This window comes from Megalobrama amblycephala, linkage group LG8 (assembly GCF_018812025.1).
Source record: "Megalobrama amblycephala isolate DHTTF-2021 linkage group LG8, ASM1881202v1, whole genome shotgun sequence".
Classification (NCBI taxonomy): Eukaryota; Metazoa; Chordata; class Actinopteri; order Cypriniformes; family Xenocyprididae; genus Megalobrama; species Megalobrama amblycephala.
The window spans coordinates 21,237,586-21,263,279 of record NC_063051.1 but is presented as its reverse complement, the minus strand read 5'-3'; the positions used below and the strand labels follow the sequence as shown (position 1 = coordinate 21,263,279).

The 25,694-nt window shown below is 35.7% G+C and overlaps 1 protein-coding gene across 7 annotated transcripts in view; it reads right to left on the bottom strand.

Moving 5' to 3' along the window:
* Window positions 1-5,265: 5,265 nt before the first annotated feature.
* lrp8 (low density lipoprotein receptor-related protein 8, apolipoprotein e receptor) overlaps window positions 5,266-25,694 on the bottom strand; it is a 187,534-nt gene continuing 167,105 nt past the window's right edge. For 2 of the 7 annotated variants that reach the window (XM_048200027.1, XM_048200028.1), the window contains exons 14-19: window positions 22,919-23,060; window positions 19,093-19,245; window positions 18,489-18,881; window positions 14,616-14,690; window positions 11,043-11,212; window positions 5,266-9,820 (exon numbers count right to left, since the gene is read on the bottom strand). In XM_048200027.1, the coding sequence (XP_048055984.1) occupies window positions 9,782-9,820; window positions 11,043-11,212; window positions 14,616-14,690; window positions 18,489-18,881; window positions 19,093-19,245; window positions 22,919-23,060 (972 nt within the window). In that variant the 3' untranslated portion in view covers window positions 5,266-9,781. Of the gene's footprint in view, window positions 11,231-14,615; window positions 14,691-18,488; window positions 18,882-19,092; window positions 19,246-22,918; window positions 23,061-25,694 lie in introns of all 7 variants that reach the window. The other 5 variants (XM_048200025.1, XM_048200026.1, XM_048200021.1 and 2 more) reach the window with 3 other exon arrangements.

Genomic DNA, 25,694 nt, shown 5'->3' with positions numbered 1-25,694 from the left:
GTAACATTACAAACCTGTTTGACTCTGTCTGTGGAACCCAAAAGCAGATCTCAGGCATAATGCAGTCACCGTTCAATTTCATTGCATGAAACACAAACAGAAAAAAAATTGTGTAAATCATTCATTAATCAATTCAAGTCTCATTCAATTCAATGCATCAATCTATGTAAAATGGATAAATATTCTAAGCTCCAAAAATGTCCAAGAAATGATCCTAAAAAGTATCATACGAGTGCACAAATCATGTGTTATGAGTTGTGTTGTAAGTCTTCTGAAGCCACACAATATCTGTCTTTTTTTCTTTCTTTGTTTTTATAAAAAAGACTAAACTTGAAGATGTAATTTCAAGTTCAAATGTCTTAAATTCAAATGCAAATGATTAAGGCATAAGAAAAAAGGCATCTAGCATCATTGATGCCACACCTGTCATATTATTTATCTGAGTAACATGAATGAGATTTGAGAGCACGAGGGAAGATTTTCAGAGAATAATGGATTAAATTTGTGTCTGTTCATCACAAATAGCTATTGTATGGCTTCTAAAAACTAGGAATATAGTGTATGAATGGTTTTAAGTTAATTTTGAAGTTTCCTATACCCAATCACTTTTGATAAATGGAAAAAGAGCAGCTTAAAATTAAATTAATATCCCTTAACCTTACTTCTAAAACTCACCACATTACAGCACCTTGTATATCTTGATCTGTGAATATCTCCCAAACTGTCATTGAAATTAGATTTACAGTAGGTAGGTAAAGTTAAAAACACAAGTACACAGTCAAACATAGGCTACAACTTCACACAGAAAATTGTAATTCAATACTTAGATGGTTCAGGTACTCTAACATTTCGAGATTATTTCAGAAATGGTTGTTCTGGGAAAACAAAATAACAAAGCTGATTATATCCATGCACAACATTAAAAGATAAAAATGTACTGGCCAGTAAAGAACTTTAAAAGGGTAACGTTACTATTGAAGAGAATCTGTAGTAAATAAACAAAAACTATATTAACCATTTGTGTTATTCTGTATGCCTAATAACAAAAGCCAATGACGACAGGTATCAGCAAACATAGTAATGTTGGCAATTTGAAAACACAATTACGTTGAATGACTAAAAAAAAAAAAAATCTTAGACAATAAGTCAATGAACTCCGTTTGTAGCGTAAAGTTCATTAGATTCGTTAGCATCGCAGCTAAAACGGCTAAATCATTCTTAACGACATACTAAGGGGTAAACACTGTAAAAACATAGTATTGTATAATAAATTAAGATAATGTGTATGTGTTTGCACATATAGTGAGTAGACTGCGTGTTTATATTTCGAGTTTACAAACCTTATAACGGATAGCCGAGCAAACCGCGGATGCGGCGGCAGGCTTTGATGAGGGGAGCCGTTACTTTCAAATCCGATGATGATGATGAGGTGAGCTTTTGTGCGCGCGAGCAGCGCGAGGATCACTGAAGCGATGACAGCAGAGGAATAGCAGCAGTTCCGTGACAGCATAATCATTTTTATCCTCCTCTTGTTTCTTTTTATATAATAATAATAATAATAATAATTATTATTATTATTATTATTTAAGCTTTAAATTAATCTATAAAATATACAGAATAAATGTATGCCTATGTAGGCTATAAAAAAAAAAAAAAAATAAATAAATAATAATAATAATAATAATAATAATAATAATAATAATAATAATAATAATACATGTTCAAAGCTGTACATCTTATTGTGGCCTCACAGAACTTTTGGGTTCCTCTAGATGCTGGCTTTTAAAAAAAGAGATCTTCCAGGAACCATGTAAATGTTTACAGATCTTACAAGAACCCTTTTATAGAATTTGAGTTCCTTGAACTTCCCCCAAAGCACTTTGAGGTCTCATAGTAATGAAAAGGTGACTCCAGAACCTCAGAACAGAATACAAAGTGCTTAAAGGATCCTATAAGTACCTGCAAGAACTGTATAGACTGTCAATGGTTCCACCAGTAACCCCACTATAGGAGAAAGAGCTTTGAGGCACTTAAAATACATTTTGAAGTTCCTTGAGTATCCAAAAGGATATTTGAGGCACCTTTAGTTTTTACAGTGTATGGTCTTACACAACAGAGTGCAACAGTGCCCTCCCCTCTTTTTCAGCAGCCTTGGTTCCGTAAGTATTTTTCCCATAGGGATTTTAAAATTTAAAGCCATGAGCCAAACCAACCAGCTATGAGGTGAATCACATTACATTTTGAAAAAAAAAAAAAAAAAAAAAAAACTAGGCTGTGTTACCAGAACTACAATCCCATGAAGCACTGTGAATGACAACTGAACTAAAAACAATGGAGAAATAAGTTGCTGATTATAGAAATTATTTAGTTTATATGACACTGTTATGTCCTTTGCGGCTTTTCCTAGGAGTGGGTGGTCTCCGAGAGCTTTTTCGATGTGATTTGATGGATATTTCTTTGGACAGTCATGGTTAATGTAGTTTTTCATCAGGAATTCTGCTGTTAAAAATAATTTAAATATTACGAGCAAATGATGTGCACTGATCGCTCTGAACATCAGAGCTCACAGTAGGTCTGTCTTTAAAGATTTACAAGTTACTGTTAAAAATACATTTCCCTGTGGAGGAAATGATTGGGATATTTATTTCCAAAACCCAACTATTACACACTATAGGGACATGTTCTGCTCTTAAAGGTATAGTTGACCAAAAAATGACTTTCTTTTGTCTGACGTTCTTTAAAATATTTGTGTGTGTGTGTCATTCAGGTTTGGAACCACATGAGGGCGAGTAAATGATTACAGAATTTTTATTTTTTGAGCAGACTATCCCTTTAATACGGAAGAGGATTAGGGCCAAGCAATGATAAAAAAATAAAACCATCTCGAGATTAAAGTTGTTAAATTTCGAGAAAAAACTCGTTTAATTTCGAGAAAAAAGTCAAAATAAAATGTTGAGAATAAACTCGTTAAATTATGAGAAAAAACTCGTTAAATTTCGAGAAAAAAGTCAAGATAAAATGTTGAAAATAAAGTCATTAAATTACGAGAAAAAAGTCGTTAGATTGAGAACAAATTAGTTAAATTATGAGAAAAAAGGTGTTAAATTTTGAGAAAAAAAGTCGAGATAAAATGTTGAGAATAAAGTCATTAAATTACGAGAAAAAAAGTCTGAGAACAAATTCGTAATTTAACGAATTTGTTCTCGTAATTTAACGACTTTTTTCCTCATAATTTAATGAGTTTATTCTCAACATTTTATCTCGACTTTTTTCTTGAAATTGAACAACATTTTTCTCATAATTTAACTATTTTTTTCTCGTAATTTAACGACTTTATTCTCATAATTTAATGACTTTATTCTCAACATTTTATCTCAACTTTTTTCTCGAAATGTAACATTTTTCTCATAATTTAACGAATGTTTTCTCGTAATTTAACGACTTTTTTCTCGTAATTTAACGACTTTATTCTCAACATTTTATCTTGACTTTTTTCTCGAAATTTAACGAGTTTTTTCTCATAATTTAATGAGTTTATTCTCAACATTTTATCTCGACTTTTTTCTTGAAATTGAAAATTTTTCTCATAATTTAATGAATTTGTTCTCGTAATTTAACAACTTTTTTCTCGTAATTTAATGACTTTATTCTCAACATTTTATCTCGACTTTTTTCTCGAAATTTAACAACATTTTTCTCATAATTTAACAAATTTGTTCTCGTAATTTAACGACTTTTTTCCTCATAATTGAATGAGTTTATTCTCAACATTTTATCTCGACTTTTTTCTCAAAATTTAACATTTTTCTCATAATTTAATGAGTTTATTCTCAACATTTTATCTTGACCTTTTTCTCGAAATTTAACAACAGTTTTCTCATAATTTAACAAATTTGTTTTCGTAATTTAACATCTTTTTTCTCGTAATTTAACGAGTTTATTCTCAACATTTTATCTCAACTTTTTTCTCGAAATGTAACATTTTTCTCATAATTTAACGAATGTTTTCTCGTAATTTAACGACTTTTTTCTCGTAATTTAACGACTTTATTCTCAACATTTTATCTTGACTTTTTTCTCGAAATTTAACGAGTTTTTTCTCGTAATTTAATGAGTTTATTCTCAACATTTTATCTCGACTTTTTTCTTGAAATTGAACAACATTTTTCTCGTAATTTAACGACTTTATTCTCAACATTTTATCTTGACTTTTTTCTCGAAATTTAACGAGTTTTTTCTCGCAATTTAATGAGTTTATTCTCAACATTTTATCTTGACTTTTTTCTCGAAATTTAACGAGTTTTTTCTCGTAATTTAATGACTTTATTCTCAACATTTTATCTCGACTTTTTTCTTGAAATTGAACAACATTTTTCTCATAATTTAATGAATTTGTTCTCGTAATTTAACGACTTTTTTCTCGTAATTTAATGACTTTATTCTCAACATTTTATCTCGACTTTTTTCCTCGAAATTTAACAAAATTTTTATCATAATTTAACGAATTTGTTCTCGTAATTTAACAACTTTTTTCTCATAATTTAATGAGTTTATTCTCAACATTTTATCTCGACTTTTTTCTCAAAATTTAACAACATTTTTCTCATAATTTAACGAATTTGTTCTCGTAATTTAACAACTTTTTTTCTCATAATTTAATGAGTTTATTCTCAACATTTTATCTTGACCTTTTTCTCGAAATTTAACAACAGTTTTCTCATAATTTAACAAATTTGATTTCGTAATTTAACATCTTTTTTCTCGTAATTTAACGAGTTTATTCTCAACATTTTATTTCGACTTTTTTCTCGAAATTTAACAAGTTTTTTTCTCGAAATTTAACAACTTTAATCTCGAGATGGTTTTATTTTTTTATTATTGCTTGGCCCTAATCCTCTTCCGTACTTTAACATCATGGCAACTTTGTAAAAATCACATCTATCAAATCTGCCCGCTGGCAGGGGCAGCCACTGGGAGTTCAGGCAGTTTCCCCATTTTATTTAAGTCTCCCTGGAGGCCAATACTCACCCAACATTAGCAAAATCACAATGTGACACCTGGCGGGGGGTGTTCCTCTTTCCATTACCAGGCACAGAGCCACCATCTCCTCTGGGGAGCAGGCAAGATGACAAGAATCATGAGGAAAGGGTGAATTTATGCAGGGAACAACAGATAACTCTAAATTATTTGATCAATACCACAAACAACTGAGAGCTTTTTTAATTTGACCAATTGAAAATGCTGAAGAATGAGAAGGAAACAAAAGATTTTTAACAATTTAATATATCAATATATAGATATTTATCAACAACTTGAATTTCATAGAAACGTGAGTGAGACCATTTTGGCATACAGTACAGATATTCCATGTAAGTATAATTTTGCTAACGTTAAAACCCCCTCTCTATTCCCACCACCTCCAACCCACTGACACAGACACGAGAAAAGCAAACAAAATTTGACATTATTGGAAAAAATACATGAACACAAACAAGGCACCAATAAATTAAACTAACCCTCTCTTTCACCACTGAGTGTAACCTATTAAATAGAATTACAATTTAATTTATCTATTAAATAAATGTACAAACACAAATTAAACACTATTTCTGCAATGCTTACGTTAAAAAGCAAAAAATAAAATTCAGACCAGGGGGAAGAGAGAGAGAGAGAGAAAAAAAAAGAGAAAACACTTTGGCAGATTATTAAGTTTTAGTTACAATCAAGTAGTAAAGAAATCCAGTGCTCTTGAGTACAAATAAATCCATGTATGGTCTACACTCTTTTTCGTCCAGGAGACTAATATACACATCTTCTTTTTACAAGAAATGTTTAAAACCTTATCAAAAGTTTCACTGTATGAAAACATATTTACAAATCATGATTCAAACTCATTGGACTGCAACGGTCACCCTTCCCCCATCCTATGTAATCATTTACACAGTGCAGAAGGCTTCTTGAAAAAGTTTGTGCAACAAACAGCGTACAAAATGTCTCCAAACAGCTATGAAATGACCGGGACACAGTAATGACAGGCCCTCCTTCCCCTCTCCTGAAATTTAACACCTACAAACCATACAAAAAAATGAACAGTTCTTCAAGTAATATACATCATGTCAACATGATCTCATAAGGGGAAACCAAAATAGAGGTCATTTTTTTCCACAGGTCACAAAGAGAACAGACGGGAATGTTACCACGGGTGTGGAGGACCCGATTCATCCATTTCGAGACAGCGGTTCAGCTCTACAAGTCCACCAAACTAAGGAGCACTGTTCCAGGAGAGGTTCCAGCGTATTGTCCAGTGTATCGTCCATTGTAAAAGAATGGTAGCCCTTTCGAAAAGCAATGTCCTACTTGTTGGGCTGATGGGGATGACAGGTGGACAGTGATGAAGAGGAGTTACAGACATTACGAATGTTAGTCACAGTGGAGTGGGGTGAAGGAGCAGCGTGGCGAGTCCCTGCAGTGCTATAGGAAGGCAGGACTCGCCATTACATATGCATAGAGTAAGAATGATGGACAACGGTCACAAAGTACTGCTTGTTATCTACAGAGAGGCAGAAAATCCAAAGGGTCCAAAAGCCTGTTCTAGAACCTTCTGTGACCACGCCGTGCATGTATTTTTCGAAAATGTGTCCCACGCATTCTAAATTATAATATGCTAAGAGATCAGTTTGTAGAAACCTTGAAAGCTAGAGAGCTCAATGTAACAAAGTTCCCCATAAAAACACTTTTTTTTTTTTTTGGAGCTAACTCTAGAGCAGCACCTGGTAAGAACAATGACGTTGGGGGTCAGGAAAAAGAAATGTGCATGATGCCCCCTTCAGAAAATAAAAAAACGATTAAAATGGCCTAAGCTTATTTGCTAGTCTTAACCGTTCTTTCAGTCTGGTCATGCTGGTTTTTTGTTGGTTTAGCTGGTCAGCAAGCTGGTCTCCCAGCATGATCAACTGACAAGTGCCCAAAACCCTTCAAAGACCTATTTAGGCTGTTTTTACTGGTCTTAGTTGGTCTCCTGGCCTGGCCAAGCTGGTGTCCAATTGGTTTAGTTGGCCAACAAGCTGGACTCCCAACCTGACCAACTGACATGTGCTCAAAACCCATCTAAAACCAGTTTAGGCTGTTTTTCCTGGTCTATGTTGGTCTTCCATCCTGATGTCCAGTTGGTTCAGCTGGTTTTTCTCATCTTAGTTGGTCCCCTAGCCTGGTGTTTAGTCTTTCAGTCTAAACCAGGTGGTAAGTGCCGCTAAAAATGCTTCTAAAACCAGAAAACCAGACCTAAGAAGACCAGCAAACTAGATTAGGCTGGTTTAAGCCTTTTTTTTTCTGAAGAGACCAAGCTGATAATGATCAAACAATAATTTATGACATGACAGTTTGAAAAAGCACATGAAGCAGTTTGTTTACCCTGTATTGCTAGTCTGAGATTTTCAAATCAAATACAACAGTTCCGCATTTTCAGAAGTGACATTTGTGGACGTAATCAAAAATGTTGTCGCTTCAAATAATAAAAGAAAATCTATAAAATCTATTTATTATTAGTTATACTTTCCACTGTATAAACAGTTTGATATGAGAAATGATTAACGATGAATGAAGATTAACTATAATATTGATATCAGGCCTGTTATCTCCAAATCATGTCAGACATCTCAAGTCCATCTGATAGTCCACCGTATTCAGAGAACGAACAAGAAACTGCAGTTCTTTAATCCTCACAGACAAAAGCCTGAGCAACGAACCTCCCACACTGTCTCTATTCCTAATGGAAAACAAACAGAGACTTAATGGAGGATTCTTTGAAATGTGGAGGGATGTTTTACAAGCGCTGTACATAAGATGCCTCATCACAGCAGAGAGGAGCAAAGGTGGCAAGAACAAAGAACCACTCCAGATGCGAGACCACCCACATGCGGGCCAGAACCAAACATGCACGTCTCTGGGACCCAGCAATGTCTCCAATAAAGGGCAACTCGCACGACTAGTTCTTTAAAATGATCTGATCTAACATCGCACATACACATACTGCTATATGCCAAGCTTTAATCCCTGCTGAAAAATCTTAAACCTTTAGCTGGTTTAAGTTGATGACGCTCGGTGGATCTCAAACAGGGGACGGGGCCCACAAGAGGGCAAACTTCCAGTGGGGCCCCAATTTGAGTAATGACTCTTAATTAAAATGCTAAAAAAGCTAAAAATAAACGTGCCAAATTAACCTGACATAAGTTTAGATTAGAGGCCCTTCGAACGAAGGAGTGAAAAAGATTAATACCCACTGCTCGTAATCATTCAATCCCCTTTAAACCATTAAAGTTGACTAGCCTAACTAGGACCAGCAAAAAAACAAAAAAAACTGTGGCTGGTTTGATGTTTTTTTTCAACAGGCATATCCAGGTGGGTCCAAACCTGTTTTTTTAAACATCTGTCCAATCAGTCAGTGTCCTTCTGACAGTGATACAGAAATAACCAAGCACTCATTCATCACATGGAGAGAGTTTGTACAGGAAGCCTATATTCAGACTCTCCTCATTTCCTGTGCCATGCGCCGAACAGACGACTGTTCAGAGGAGCAAAGCTTTGATCTACGACTCTAATCTATCACACCATTAAGCCACCCAATATGGCAGGCGGTGTCTTGTTGTCAGCATGCTAAATGTTAAAGAGTTTTACCCGAGGCATGACGAATGTAGGGGCGGAAAAGAGGGAGTGTGTGTACGTGTTTTTGCATGTCTGAGAGGGAGCGATCTAGACTGAAGATATGAACAAACAGCAATTTAGCCATTATCAAACCCTGGCTACCGTATCTATTAGTGTGTTTGTGATAAGACACACAGATTGTAGCGATAAATGATACAATTTTAGAAAAACTGATGTCCTGAGCTGAGGTTTTGGGGATATAAATGTGCCTGGGCAGGAAGATTTTAGTTGGTCTTAGAAACTTGAGAAAGATGGAAGACCCAGTGCTGGTGAAATAAATAAATACGGAAATATATATCGCCTCTCAAACTTGGGAGGTGAAACCCTGCAACTCCAGATAGTGGCCGCAGATCTTTTAGAAGGGTCCAATCTGAATTTGAGTGACCATGGAAGACATGAAGTAACAGTAGTCATGGCATTGGAAGTATTAGGAGGACAGGAAATTACAGACTTGTTTACTTATGGTATGTTATTTGTTTGTGAGATTATGTGAATGCATAACGACTGCATAGTGGAATTTGTGTTTTATGTCTGCAAATATGAATTTTCCTCATCCCATCTCCATCCTTTTTCATATTTTACTTCTATGCATCTCCCATGCTGATGAGGTGGACTGCACACAGTTCTCTCTAGGGGGTTTTGCCCTGTGATGGGCAAGCCAGTTCAACTCAAACCAGCTTAACAACTTTCTAATTGAAAAAAAATCTACAGCACGAGCGCAGCGGGAGAGCCACTGAGTGTTAGCGACTACTGACTTGATGAGCTATGAGGTTAGTCATCATTAAACAGCACTACTACTATTACTACTACTACTGACAAAGAGCAGGAATGATGCTATTAGTTTAATTGTAGAACTAGTGATTATTGCCCGACTGAGGGTTTATGGGCTGAAAAAGACACTACGAGAAGACAAACCCAGTTTGTAGCTCTCAGCTGTGGAGAGCAAGTGCTCGTGTCCTTTTGGCTCTTTGTGCCTCGCTGCGTTGTCTCGTGCGATCTCCTCGATGGAAGGAGAGATGGAGGACTAAAGGACGCATGGATTCGGGTATGGAGAAGGAGAGGGCAAGAGCGAGAATCGCCCTCAGGGGAATCCGTCATCGTCAGGACTGAGCGCCACGCGCTGCGGAGAGCAGATAAAAAACAGTTACACGTGTTGAGAGAAAGAGGGAGAGAAATAAATACATAGAAAAGAACGAGAAGGCCCATGGAGTAGGAGAAACATCCGATATGCAGATCCCCACACACACACTGTGTAGAGTGCGACGTGTGGGGCGCTGGAGAGAATCCTGTTATGCCACTGGGGCGGCCCGCCCCGTTGCTGCTGCGCGACTGATGTCTTTATCTCTGCTTGTGCTTGACATGCCGACTGTAGCACAGGAAGCTTAAAACACACTGTTAAAATCCCTCCATCTGACTAACTGTTTACTACTTCAGCCCAGGCCGACAATTACGTGAATATATGAATAAATCATTTCATCACCCAAATAAATATACAGCAAAACACCTAAATAAATAAATAAAATAAATTATTAAAAGATTGTCCAGTCATTTAAGGTGCTAACTGCTCATCCCTAAAGCAATTATATTCAATTAATAATAATAATTAAAAAAAACAACAACTATGGGATAATGGGAGAGCACAATTTCAAAGCTTTCAAACATGGAAAGCATTTAAAGCTTTACACACACACACAACACGAAAAAACGAAGACTATGGCTGCATCCAAAATCGCATACTTCCCTACTATACAGTAGGCGAAAAACAGTAGAATGCCCAAAATACAGTATTCATAAAAGAGTAGTGAAAAGTTCACAGATGACCTATTACTTCCAGCGAGATTCTGAAGTGTGCATCAAATGGACACTTTATTATCCCTTGAGGCCATGAGAGACGATTTGTGACATGGCGAATGTAGTATGTCCAGATAAAATTCATACTAAATTCATTCATGCTATATGAAAAGGTACTTTTTAACTACTTGTTCCAAAAAAAGTACCTACTTAGAGAGTATGTGATTTAGAACGCAGCCTATGGGAAACAAACAGACAACTAATTAAACTTCACACGGTAATCCGTACACTAATTAATTAACCATACATTTGAATGAAAATGTGTGGTGAATTATGAGTATAAATATGAGTGAGGAAAGAGGCAGCATAATGCCCTCTCTTAGGGATTTTTGTCTTAGCCCCACCCTCGTTTTTTATCGCTATTGCCTTCCTCCCTTTGTTCACTTTGCACTGGACAGCATAGGTGCCCCTGAGTACCAATGAGCTGCCGGGTCTGGGATACCGCCCCCCAGTGGCAGTGCTAGGTATGGCTGTCTGGCACTGCCACTCACTGCTGGGTAGACGTGGCCGATCTGCTCGCTGCGGCCGATGTGGATTTCGTCGTCGTCGTCCTCCGTGGTCTTGCGGTAAACGGGGTTGTCGAAGTTCATGCTCTTGGTATTCCGTCTCCTCCAGTTGCGCCACACCAGGTAGCCTCCGGTACACATCAGGCCGATGACCACTGTGGCAAGGATAGGAACTGCATGCGTTTAACACACAGTCAACACATATGGCGGGGGCGTTAACACAGCCAGGGGACACAGAGCAGAGCATAATGACACACACACACACACACACACACACACACACACATATACAACCACACACACTCAAACCTTAAGGTGCATCATGGCAGACCAGGGTCAAATGGTTTCATTAAAATCATTTCTAAAACAACAAATATGGTTGAAAAATTCAGCTTTGCCATCACAGAAATAAATTACATTTTAAAATATATTAAAATAGAAAACAGCTGTTTTGTATTAATATTTTACAATATTACTGTTTTTTTGACCAAACAAATGTAGTGTTGGTCAGAGATTTCTTTCAAAAACGTTGAAAAATTGTATCGACCCCAAACTTTTGAATGGTAGTATGCATAATGTAAGAACAGTCTGATCATATCGCTACCAAAATAGCTACTTTAAAAATGCTATTTATGTATATTTGAACTAGGGCTGCCAAAGACATACCTTTCCCACTCACTCACACACACAGTGGCTTAGTGGAATATGTGAAGGGGGTGCTCACATGCTCAGTGAGAAAGCAGGGGTCTAAGGGGACCAGGAGAAATCGAATTGGGCTGCGTGTATGCGCACACACGCCTACATGCGAATGGTTGGGGGGAGCGCATTGCTATTTCAGGGTGAATTGATAACCATGTGTGGCTTTACTGCAGTGGCTGGCTAACCCCTTCCCTAATTTAAAAGATCAGCCGTGGCTGTTCTGGTCCCCTGGAAGTTCTCCCTAATTGCTCTTTTGTCTGGGGGGCCGCAGAGACCTCCTCATGATGTGTTTTCCTCCATCACACAGGTTCTATTGTCTGGCTATAAACACTTGGATTGCATTCTGTCTATGAATTACATTCATTATTTTCAAACTACAATAAAAGAAAGCATTTAGAAAAATGTTACAATTTTAAGATAAGAGGAGTGGACATAGAGGGACCGTAATTACACAGAAAAACGGTTTTTAGAGGAAAGGTATTTCACTTAGAGTCTTTCATTTGAATATGAGCACAGACATGGTCATTTCAATCCCACTAAGCCACTCGCCAGACACAGCTCAAACAATCAATGAAGTCCATCAGGTCCTTTTGACAGAGACTTTGAGATATATACATTTACATATACTGTACTTTATATATACATATACAGTTCAAACAGTCAAAAGGATGATGAATAGAAACTGAGAGAATGATCACAAAATCAAAATGCATGAGTGACACTTCTCTTTGTAGGATCAAAAATAACCATTTATAAAGCACTAATTTTAAAAAGAGCACAATATTTTTTGAACCATGTTGTAACCCTTTAGTTTTAAAAACAATTTAAGCTAAATTGACAGAATTTGTGGATGGTATAATGTACAGTAAGGCTCTTACAAAAAGTCTATAGGGTGAATAGGTACGGCACAGTAATGTTTTGCACACAAAAAGTATTCGTCGCTTCATAAAAGTAAGGTTCAACCACTGTAGTCACATGGACTACTTTAACAATGTCTTTAATACCTTTCTGGGCCTTGACAGTGGGAATTAAATTGCTGTCTAAGGAGGAGTCAGAGAGCTCTCGGATTTCATCAAAAATATGTTTGCGTTCCGAAGATGAATGAAGGTCTTACGGGTTTGGGACAACATGAGGGTGAGTAATTAATGACAGAATTTTTGGGTGAACTAACCCTTTAAGAAAATTTACTGGCCATTTATTTTTACCATAAGGTGCGCTCCAATTCGCGTACTTATGCACTATTCTATGACGTTTTTAAGTACAAATAGTGCGAGTAGTGCGTTCACACAGAAAATTCCAAAATGAAAAAGTACACTTTAAATACCCAGATGATGCACTAAATTAACGGAAAAGTGTGGAATGTTGGACACTTCATGCACTCAACTGCGGCAGCTTTAATTACGTAGCGGAGGGGAAGGGGCTGTCAGATTCTGATGTTAAATAACAAAATAACCTTATACAAGTGCATAGTGTATAGTGTGTCATTTGGGACACAACTATAGATTAATCCTTATTAAAGTTACAAAAGTTATTCAGTCAAGAGCAGTGAGTGTTTTTTCTTTGTTTTTTGTTGTTTGATCAAAATTAAAACCACAGACAGCAACAGGAATATTAGGCTGCTGTCACTTTAAGAGCTAATGCACGGATCCAATATACTGATTCACGTGCGTTTTCTTTCAGCTGTTCACGTTCACTTAAGACATAATTGACAATGTTTACGAGGATACTTGCCAAGACAGGCATTTTGACATACTTGTGTTTGAATATCTGTTCAAGCTTAAGAAGACATGAAAGAGAGCATTCGCACACTGTCTGAGATGCGGCTTTCTGAGCGTACGCTTTAGATGTATGCACGCACAAATAAAGGAATTGAGTTAACTTTCGTGTCTTCTTGCGTTTTCATGATGATGCAGCACTGGCCTGTATTCTGTTACGAGCTTCGTCCACGTTTGTTCACGTTCATGTTCTCACAACATTGCATTGTTAGGATTCATAAAAATGTTACCAGCCAAATGGCAATTGACACCTTTTCATATACTCGCCAACACCGATTTTTTACTCACATTTGGTGCTCGCATTTAACACAGAACCAGAAATTCATCAACCTGGAAAATTAGTCCTCGTCAGCAAGTTGAAAGAAAGGTTTTTAATTTATTTATTTAAATATTCGCAATGACTCTGAGTGACTATCAATTTTTCTACTGCTTCAAAAAAAAAAAAAAGTTGCACAATGTTTCTAGGCAACAAGCAACTTCATTCAATTCATTCAATAAAAAGCAATTCAAATTAATAATATCAAATAATTAATATCTAAATGTCTAAACTAGCTAAGAGTAATAAGTTCAAGATCAAAAATGTGTGCCCTCCACATGATTTACCATGCCAGAATAAGAATTGACAGATTAGAACAACCACCGTGTTGCAATATGACCTTGAAAAAGCTTTTACTACTTTATTCTATGTAATCTCTTTGAATAAATATTTATTATTAAGATAAGAATTTTGTTTTACGCATCATGTGCTTGCAAAGTGAAGAAAATGGTGCTGTCACACTGATGTAACATCGTGTAACTTTTTAAAGAGCTATACTGTACATACGTTTTTCTTTAACTCAAATGAGTCGAAATTATTTTCCGGAGTAATTAGCATGCTGTCAACAGCACTTAAGTTATATTTAACCTGGAATATTAAGCTAAATGGAGCAGCAGTAAGTTTATAAATGGCTAGTTAAGACCACAGTAAGTGTCTCCAAAGCAAATAGTGCACATAAAGCTGTAGGGCAAAAGCTGTTTATCTACTGGGTGAACAAGGCTGAATTCAAAATGCAGGCTAAAATGCTTGGTTAACTTTAAAACTCACCTATTGGAATGACAATACCCAGAACCGCAACAGTTATATTGCTACCAAGGAGGAAGTGGTCATTTCCACTGCCAGCTGTAACAGAGGGAAAGAAGAGATAAAAATGAAGTGATGATAGGTGACAACAGTCGAACGCTTTATTTACTTTCCATTTAATCACAAGATCATTACAGATCTTGTCATTTGCAGTTTCTGCACTATATTGTTCACAATTATTGAGTCTGAGTAAATGACAGACTATTCCTTTAAAGCATCAAAATAAATACCGACTCAGGTACAGTATTTTGTCACCAGCATTTTCATTCAGATGAATCTTTTACAGTTTTTATAGTAAAGTGCCCATTTATCTTGATATCTTGCCCAAGGCCTTATATTACTATTCATATACCACTTTGCTTTTTGCTATTGCTTGCCCTCTTAAGGTTTCCACCAAATAAATCCCACCTCAATCTCACTATTAGCACATGCCCCTCCATTAGCTACAGCATAATTAGTGTCTGATAATGGAGTCTGAGCCGAGAGATTAAGAGGACTGGATGGTACATCATTGGCATACAGATACAGACAGCACAGTCTGAGTATTAAAAAAAACAAAAAAAACAATACAGGGCTTGGAAATTCATTACGAAACAAAAGAAATGCAGTATATACAGTAACGATTGCAAATAAAGGGAAAGGAAATGAGGGAAAACATATTGTGAGTAATGGGATCCTCTTAAAGCTACAGTGAACATGTTATTTATGTGATACTAGTGACATCTGGGTTTCTATGGCAACACTTCATTTGAATCATCTGCTTCTGTTTGTATATAGTGTATAGTTCCTGTTTAAGTGGATTTTTTCCCCTTTTTTCCAATTTGAATTTCCCTTTATGCTGAAGCATTATTCAGAGGCATATATCTGTGAATAGATGTGGGGTTGTCTCCAAACCCACAGACAAGCTCATGAATGTGGAAATGCGTTTAGTATAAGCAACTCACCTGTAACAGGTGATACAAAGTCCATTATGAGCAAATACAATAAAAACTGTAATATTGTGAAATATTACTGCAATTTAAAATAACCGTTTTCTATTTTAATATATTTTAAAATGTAATTTATTCATATAATGGCAAAGCTGAATTTTCAGCCTTCAGCGTCACGTGATCCTGTAGAAATCATTCTAAAATGCTGATTTGGTGCTCAAGAAACATTAACTTTTAGCAATGTTGAAAATGGTAGTTCTGCTTAATATTTTTGTGGAAAGCATCTTTACTGTTACTTTGGATCAATTTAATGCATCTTTGAGGAATAAAAGTATTAATTTCTTTCAAAAAACAAAACCCTACTGACCCCAAACATTTGAACAATAGTGTATAATCCTATAAGTCCTATTTGGAGAATTCTCTCTAAATCTACAGGCAAGTCTTTGTCTTCATTAGTAAGCAGCCATTAAAGGCAGAAAGGGTGCTGGCATATTTCAGGACTGTCCTCAGTGCAGCAATTTACAGGTTTTATGTAATGGAGAGTTTCACCACTTCTGCCATATAATATGCTGGTAGTCATAAAATATTCAAGAACCAAATTTATGGTTACCATCAAGAATGGCCACTTCTGCACATTGATTGTGGGCTGGGGGTGAAAGGGCTACTAAAATGTTTTTCTATATTTCTTGGCTAGACAGAGAACAAACTTGTGAAGGATTTTCATGGTTATAGATCCTATTACTGAAGTCACTAATGCCTTTTTCCTGCTGCGTCCAGGTGGCCGTGTACCTGAGCGTCCCCACACATGGCCCGGCGGCTGTGGGGTGGGAGAGTGAAACACTGACTGTGGAGAGGAACAAGGCTGAGGGCAATGTTCATCAGTCAGGGCTGGCTGCTCTAATTCAGCACAGACACACACTGGGACCCTCGGCGACTACTGCTGCCTCATCTATCACTCTCAAGTGGCCCAGCGATGCTCGGCAAGCAAATTCCACCACACATTAACTTTCACAGACTCTGAGGATTACTGTACAAGTACTGTATGAGAGCTTTTATATAAGCCTCAGGCCTTCAGCTGAAAGCTGTGCTGAAGTTTAGAACAACACCACATGCTCATGTGATATTGGTTTTGTACAACAGTCCAAAGAATATCTGCATAAGGCTCAATGACATATATGCTACTGTTTCAAAAGTCTCTAATATTCACTAAGACAGCATTTATTAGATTAAAAAAACTGTAAAAATTATAATATTCTAAAATATTATTACAATTTAAAATAACCTTTCTATTTTAATATTTTTAAACTGTGATGGCAAAGCTGAATTTTCAGCAATCTTCAGTTTCACGTTCCTTCAGAAATCATTCCAATATACTGATTTGATGCTCTTATTATTATCAATGTTAAAAACAGTTCTGCTTAATATTTTAAGGTGTGCAAGGTGTGTCCACTCTTTATATTCATCTTGGTTTCATATAGTTTTGAAAAACATTTATAGAATTTTAAGAAAAGTTTAAATTTAAATGGTATAACTATCAAGTATAAGTAACATATTCATGATACCTTAAATACATTTCCACACCTTAATCATTATTTTCAAAAATGTTTTAAAATATATTTTTCAAGGTAAAAAGTATTTTTAATTAATAATTCATAACATTCATTACATTTTTGGGAAGCTCAATCACATGACATTTTACAACCTGGAATAACCTTGTCTTAAAAAGATTAAATGATCTGATATTTTGATACATACTGACCTAGACACACAATCATTAGACTTTGCAGGGGTCCTCTCTATGATATAAGTTCCCATTTTATGCATAACATTTAAAAGCATGCTCATCGTTGTAGAGATGTACTCAAGCCATTGTATATGATTTGCACTGGAATATAATTTTGAATAAAATTATAGATACTGGGGTGGGCGATATGACCAAATTCTTATTTCACAATATGTGAAATTTTATTTCACGATAACAATATATATCATGATATAGTTATTTTGTGTTATTTCATCTCATTTCTGCTATTAAAAATAAGAAAAAATAAGCAAATTACAAACAATAGGACAAATACAATGTAACAAAAATATGAATTAAACAAATTAAGATTTTACAGGTTTATTTAACATGTAGTTAGAATTAGTACAGAAATCTAATAATCAAATGTAAAAATAAAATATTGCATAGTCTTCACTGTATTAATTAAATATAAATATATTCTTATTAAAGCTAAAAAGGCAAGAGCAGTAAGTTATTTTCTCTTTTGTTTAATTCACATTACACCGCGTTACAAATTATTATGCAAGTGACATATCAGTAAGATTTCAGTAGAATAAACATTCAGATTTTAGTTTTTCTAAGAAAATGTTTGTTTGTTTATTTATCCATGTCTTTTTAGATAACTGGTATCAATCTCTGACAAAATAATTAGCCAGGTCTATGGAAACCCTACACAGACGTTGTTCCACATTAGGCTGCTGTCAATTTAAGACCGAACGTACGGATCTATTATACTGATACACATCCGGTTTACAGCCAACTGTTTACTTTCACTTGAGACATGACGGGCTGTGTTCACATAAATACTCCACACGATGGGCATTTTAACATTATTGCATGTGTATTTGACAATTCAAGCGCAATAAGACGTGAGAGAACTGAATTTGCAATCGCATGATGAGAGACGAGGCTTTCTGTGAGTTCTTTTTCACTGCTTATTGTTCTTAACACTTTTTAACATTGAGCACGTCCCAAATTCGCGATCGCCTTCCGAGAGGCAGATTTCTGTGCGCGTACTTTGGCAGTGTGCCAGTCAGCATGAGCACCGCACTGAGCCCTAAGAGATACAGACAAAAAGAGCATCATGTCACTGACTCATAATGCAAAACAGAAGCTCAAACTCACCGCGATGAGAGAGATTGGCATTGGCCCCTTGTATGCTGTTGCCGTGGGCAATGGTTGTAGATGTCTGTTTGTGATCTGCTGTCATCTGAGTGGAGGTTGGCTGTTTCCATGGTGCTGTAGTGCTGGACTGAGTGGTCACCATTGTTGAAGTGGCCGTGGAGTGTGTGGTGGTGGAATGATATGTTCTGGAATGAGTGGATGTTCTGGGGCTGGTGGTGGTTGTACTTGATACTACTGTTTTAGGTGTAGTTGTAGTGAATGTACTGGTGGTTGTAGGTGTACTGGTGCTTGTAGTTGGAGCGGTGATTGTAGAAGTCACAGTAATAGAAGGTTCTGGTGTTATTGAAATAATGGTTGTGCTTGCAGCAGTTGTTGTTGTTGTTTTGGGTTTGACTACAACAAATGAAAAAGATATGATGAAAGAGTTAGATTTGTTATTCCTAGAAACAACTGAAGTTGAAACTCCCTGTAATCTCTTCAGTCTGTCTAAATCACAACATTCAACTCTCAAAATCTACTCACAATCATGAATCAGTAGACATTTGTTTCTTCAAAGTGTGTCCTAGTATGTGTAAACTTGACCTGGGGCTCTGTTTTTTGTTACCTGTCACACAGCGGCGCATGTCCGGGCCCAGTTCCATGCTGTCGGGGCAGGCACATGTGTACTTGGGCGAGTGGTCAGTGATCTGAGGAGCTCTGAGGCACAGGTACTCACAGCCTCCATTGGGCAAACTCCCCATGTTGCATGTGTCTGGAGCTACAGAGGAAAACTTGTTTAATTCTGATGTATTGGCCTCTGGAATTGTTGCATAGTAGTGTATATAAGCACAGACATTAAAATATTAGCATGAGAGCTGAACTATTAAGATGCATTCACATTGACAGTGACTGGAAGTCATTCATTTTCAGTGAAGGCTGTACCACATGAGGTTTGGAAATAAAAAGTTGAGGGTCTAGCGTATTTATTCAGCTTAATTCACTTTAAAATTGTTTTCTATGCAGTTGTTTATGGGTAAAAATTGGATATGGATATTAAATATTGCAACAGTCATTTATCACTTCATTTCTGGGTTTTGAGTATGACAAATTATACTTTAATTTAAATACATTAATTTAAATATACACTTCTGTTCAAAAGTTTGGAGTCAGACTTTTATGCCTCAATTATTCTATTCATCAAGGATGCATTATATTGATCAAAAGTGACAGTAAAGACATCTGTAATGTTACAAAAAAATTATATTTTAAATAAATTATGTTCTTTTGAACTTTTATATTTATCAAAAGATCCTGAAAAAGATGCATCACATTCTCCACAAAAATATTAGGCAGCACAACTGTTTCTAAGATTGATAATAATAAGAAATGTCACCAAATCAAATCAGCATATTAGAGAATTGCTGTGTTCATAACTTGTTGTAATTACCGTAATTATGAGATGACAACATGTGATGTTCTTCTCTGAGCTGTTAACATTCTCTGACTCAGAATTATAAATTTCTATGTCAACACTTTGAATGCCAATATGAATCTGCAGAAGTCAGGTGGTACAGCGGTCATGTGGTGCAAGTCGGAGCTCTCAGAAAATTCATCAGTTTTATGAGGATGTGAGAGCTTTTTAGAAGTCATAATCTCATAATTGTGGTAATTACGACATGAATGCACCTAATGATTTCTGAAGGATCATGTGACACTGAAGACTGAAGTAATGGTTTGCTGAAAAAAAATTTTTTTTTTGCTTTAAAAAAAATGAAATAACTGCAGCCTTGATGATAATACGCATTACATAAAAAAAGTACTGACGTCAAACAAAAAAAGAAAAATACATGCATGCACAGTATGTATGTGTCTTAGGTTGATAAAAGGAAAGATTAAAAAATATATGTTAAAATAACAGAAACTGACTGAACCTAAGCAACTAGAATCAGAATCATTTGAACAAATACAGCAACGCAATGCATGGAAATCCATATGAAAGTTTGTTTAGCTCTGGAAACACTACTCAGAAAGCTCTTTTATGCAATAATATTTAACGTCTATCTCTTCCTTAAGAAGCATTTTCATTAAATCATATTTTGCGGGGATGCATAGCTGATTAATATTTCACTCAGAGACACTTGAGATACAAAAAGCGGTTGGATTCCATTCTCATCATTTCTCGTTCAGCATAAGTGTGTTTTCCTGCTTTCGTTTGCATTTTTAGAGCAACACGTTTAATTCCTTGATTTAGATTTAAATAGCACTTCTCATTTATTAATGTGAGGAGGCTGTAAATTGGTTCTTCTGCTAGCACGCTGCATGTGGTCTGTTTGTGATAAAAGGATGAAAACAAAGAATCCAAATCTGCACACACACACGCACGCATACAGCCTCTTTCATTTTCTCTGCCTGTCTCTAGAATAACAATTCACCATAAATATGCTATTCAATGATAGGACCACTATTACTGGAGGAAAAGAACAGAGTCAGCAAAGATTTGCCTCTCATCATTATAACAATGCTAAAAAGGTGACACTGTGAAAATAATACAGTTCAAGCATTGTTTCTATTAGCTCCTGAGAGGCATTAGCAGAATTAAGCAGGCGTTTTTTGCCACTGTACCTTAAATGGCCTCTTCACATGTGAAATAAGCAAAAACACTGCTTAGTTTTAGTAAATCATCTTTTCAGACTGGGAAGTTTTGAGTTCTCAGTGTTTCAAGTCTTTTATCTCAAAAGATCAAGGACAATTTGATTCCTTATGATATTGAGTCCTTTAATGCATTAAAATATCTATCACTGGCTATTGAGCTCAACAGATAAAACAGACTAAAAGATACATTACTGTTCAAAAGTTTGGGGTCAGTAAGATTTTTTTTTAATTTTTATTTTTTAAAGAAAATAAGTTATTTTAAATTGTAATAATAATTGTAATAATATATTGTTATAAATAATGAAAAATGTGTGTCAATATCAAACTACTCATAATTTATAGTAGTTAAGCTATAGTCAAGCTACGCTTTAGAAATAGTAGAACAGATTTAATCTGGCACAAAAACAATGAGGTAAATCAGTTAATTGTTTTTAAGTTCACTGAAATAACTGGGTCAAATTAATCAAATTGCATGAAAAATCACTAAAACAATTTGGGCTAATGCTACTTTAATATTTCAAGTAGCATTAGCCCATTTTTTTTTTTGATTTTTCATGCAATTTGATTCATTTGACCCGGTTATTTCAGTGAACTGAAAAACAATTAACATTTAAGTAGAGTGTTACATCACAATAAACCAATAACTGTTAGAAATAAACAGAATAGAAGAAGCTTTTTATTAGAAAAACTACACTATTTTTACATTTTTACTGTCACACTATTCAAAAATGCAGTTAAAGGTGCCCTAGAACTTTTTAAAAAAAGATGTAATATAAGTCTAAGGTGTCCCCTGAATGTGTCTGTGAAGTTTCAGCTCAAAATACCCCATAGATTTTTTTTTAATTCATTTTTTTAACTGCCTATTTTGGGGCATAATTAGAAATGAGCCGATTCAGGGTGTGTGGCCCTTTAAATCTGGTGCTCCACGCCCCAAGAGCTCACGCTTGCCTTAAACAACATAAAAAAAGTTCAAACAGCTAATATAACCCTCAAAATGGATCTTTACAAAGTGCTCGTCATGCAGCATGTCTAATCGCGTAAGTACAGTGTTTATTTTGATGTTTACATTGATTCTGAATGAGTTTGAGGCTATGCTCCGTGGCTAACGGCTAATGCTACACTGTTGGAGAGATTTATAAAGAATGAAGTTGTGTTTATGCATTATACAGACTGCAAGTGTTTAAAAATGAAAATAGCGACGGCTCTTGTCTCCGTGAATACAGTAAGAAACGATGGTAACTTTAACCACATTTAACAGTACATTAGCAACATGCTAACGAAACATTTAGAAAGACAATTTACAAATATCACAAAAAATATCATGTTATCATGAATCATGTCAGTTATTATTGCCCCATCTGCCATTTTTTGCTATTGTCCTTGCTTGCTTACCTAGTCTGTTGATTCAGCTCTGCACAGATCCAGACGTTCTGCCCTTGTCTAATGCCTTTCATAATGTTGGGAACATGGGCTGGCATATGCAAATATTGGGGGCGTACACCCCGACTGTTACATAACAGTCGGTGTTATGTTGAGATTCGCTTGTTCTTCTGAGGTCTTTTAAACAAATGAGATTTATATAAGAAGGAGGAAACAATGGAGTTGGAGACTCACTGTATGTCATTTCCATGTACTGAACTCTTGTTATTTAACTATGCCGAGGTAAATTCAATTTTTGAATCTAGGGCACCTTTAAGTAAACAGCTGCATTTAACTAGTTACTCTCCACCACTGCTCAGTCTATACACGTGCTGATGAAAAGTCGGTTGGCATGTACCTGCATTCCACTTATCTCTCACCTTTAGGCTGCCGGAGCTCGTGGAACACCACCACATCCAGCGGGTTGTTGAGATGCTGAGCCAGCATTGCCACATCATGCCCAGTCAGTCGATTCACACTGTAGATGGCCTCATCCTCTAAGTCTGTCCAGTAAACCCGGTCCTGTAGAAACATACAGAATGTGAATTCTGCACAAGCAGAAGAAATTGCAGTCCTCTAGTTAAAACAGCATATTACAGCATGGAACTAATAATGACAAGGTCATGGGTTTGATTCCAAGGGAATGCATGAAATTTGCTTTGGATAAAATTATGCAAATTGGTAAAAGTGGCATGTTAGTTTTCTGCCCATCTTACACTACTGTTCAAAAGTTTGGGGTCAGATATTTTTTTTTTTAGGTTAAATGTTAAAGTCTTTAACATTTATTTGATAAAAACAGTAATATTGCAAAATATTATTATATTTTAAAATAACTTTTGATTTTAATACATTTTAAAATGTAATTTATTCCTGTGACACCAAAGCAGAATTTTAGCAGCCATTACTCCAAACTTTAGCGTCACATGCTCCAAATCATTTTTAATATGCTGATTTGGTGCTCAAGAAACATTTCCTATTACCATCAATTTTGAAAACAGTTGTACTGCTTATATTTTTGTGGAAAACGAGATACATTTTATTCAGGAATTTTCAATGAATATAAGGTATTAATATAAACAGCATTAATTTTTATATTAATTTTATTGTAATTTGTATTTCATTTTATATTTTATTTCACATTTTATTTTAGTAGTCAATTTTGTGTATCATTGCTGAATAAAAGTATTAATTTCTTAAAAAAAATAAAAAAAATAAAAAAAAATTACTGACCCCAAACTTTTGAAGGGTAATGTATATAAAGAATTTCAAAGTACTTAAAAAGTGTTTTTTTTTTTTTCTTTGTCACATCTCACCTAGGACAGCAATTGATCCCAGACTACAATTCCATAAATAAATAAATACATAAATACATACATACATACATACATGTATATATATATATATATATGTGCACACACACACACTGACTCAAAGAAAATCAATAGCATTTTGGGAGAAAACAATTGTCTTAGAGTGAATATTATCACTGTGCATAGATATTTTATTGTGAAGCAGTGAAAGAGTGATACAAAGGGTTCAAAAGACACTTGGATAGAATAAATCAAAAGCAGGTGTAATCTTTGGTAGGTTATGTATTTATGTATGCAATACACAAAAAGGAAAGAAAGGGTAGATGACAATGAAGGCTCCTGTGTCTTTTCATCAGACTAATTAAAGCTCGGAGCTCTATCTCACCTTTGTATCTATACCTACATAAGCCGGAAAGCACACGCTCGGCTATCTGACAATACCACTTTCAACATTCTCTCTGCTTCTCCGTCTGTTTCCCTCCTCTGATCAGTCCTTATCATCCGCTACAGAAATATTGCAAATGTGCATGGTGAGATGGGCTGTTACTATGACAACCTGAGATTCATCTCCTTTTCAAAGGGATGCGGAAATGGATGAGGAAGTTCGGGACGGAGTGTTCGTGGGGTAACAAAAGAAAATGAGGGGAGGGTGCAAAAAAGGAGATCGAGCGGACTGAGCATGCCCAAGCGAGCAGCTGGCTCCGAGTATTAGAGGATGTTTACAGAGCCGTGCTTTTTTGGAAAGGTCAGGCTGCAGGATCCCAGTGGAGCTCCGTCAGGTGCTTCTGCTGGTGGCAGCTGATCAGTAGGACTCCTTAACCTGCACTAGACAGCATTCAAATTCTGCCGCATTGCAGCTCTCATCTAATGCACGGGCCACAAGGCCACCATATCTGATCTAGATAACTGCTTTAATCTATGACACAAAAGGCTGGCTCCTAACACCCATGTCTGAAATTTGTACTCCTTGAGCGTGGGGAGCATCTTTATTAAAACCTTTCATCATAGTATTCACTTCATTTGGGAAGAAGCAACTATCCCTGTGGGATTGGATTGGTCTTGACATTTTCAATGCTGCCCACTAACCAATGAAATAATGTGAAAGCTGGTGTAGAGATATTGGTCTGTTTTATGAGACAGGGCAATGTAAAGGTCACACATCGTCTGAAAAGGTGACTGGAAAATGGAGTAAACTTCTTATATGCAATTTAAGGTCTGCTGTGATGGAAGCTAATATGTGGCGTTCAGTTTTGTCTTTAACCCTTGTGCGGTCTTCGTTTAAGGGACTACAGTCGTGGTCTTCGGGGTCTCTGCAGACCCCGGCAACAAAATGTAATTTTGTAACAATATAATATATTTTTTAAAAACCAATGTAATTTTATTCTGTTTATTAATGTTTTTACTCAACATTTTCGCAGTTTTTGGAGGATTTGTGATATCTTTTAAATTTATATAAATAAATTAAAAAATATTATAAATAGGTTTTTATGCAAAAGCAGCTTTTTATGTAAAATTCACTTTATAAAAGGCCCAGATTTCTAACTTTCATTCATGTGGATAACATGGATAATTTAAATGCAGTTATAAAAGTAAAAAAAACTAAAATTTTTACCAGTAGATGGCTGCAGAGCTTCACTCTTTGCTATGTGCTATTTGAATGACTGAAAGATGTCTTTTCACAAGTTTTTTTCAGTTGGATTCATATCTAAATGTTATTAAATCACAATTATAACAATAAATTACTTTTTGTCAAAGTTTAGCATTTTTTTGTACTGAAAAAAATCAGTTTTTCAATTATATCATCAATAAAGTAACCCACAGAGACCCCACTTAGAAATTGGACAAA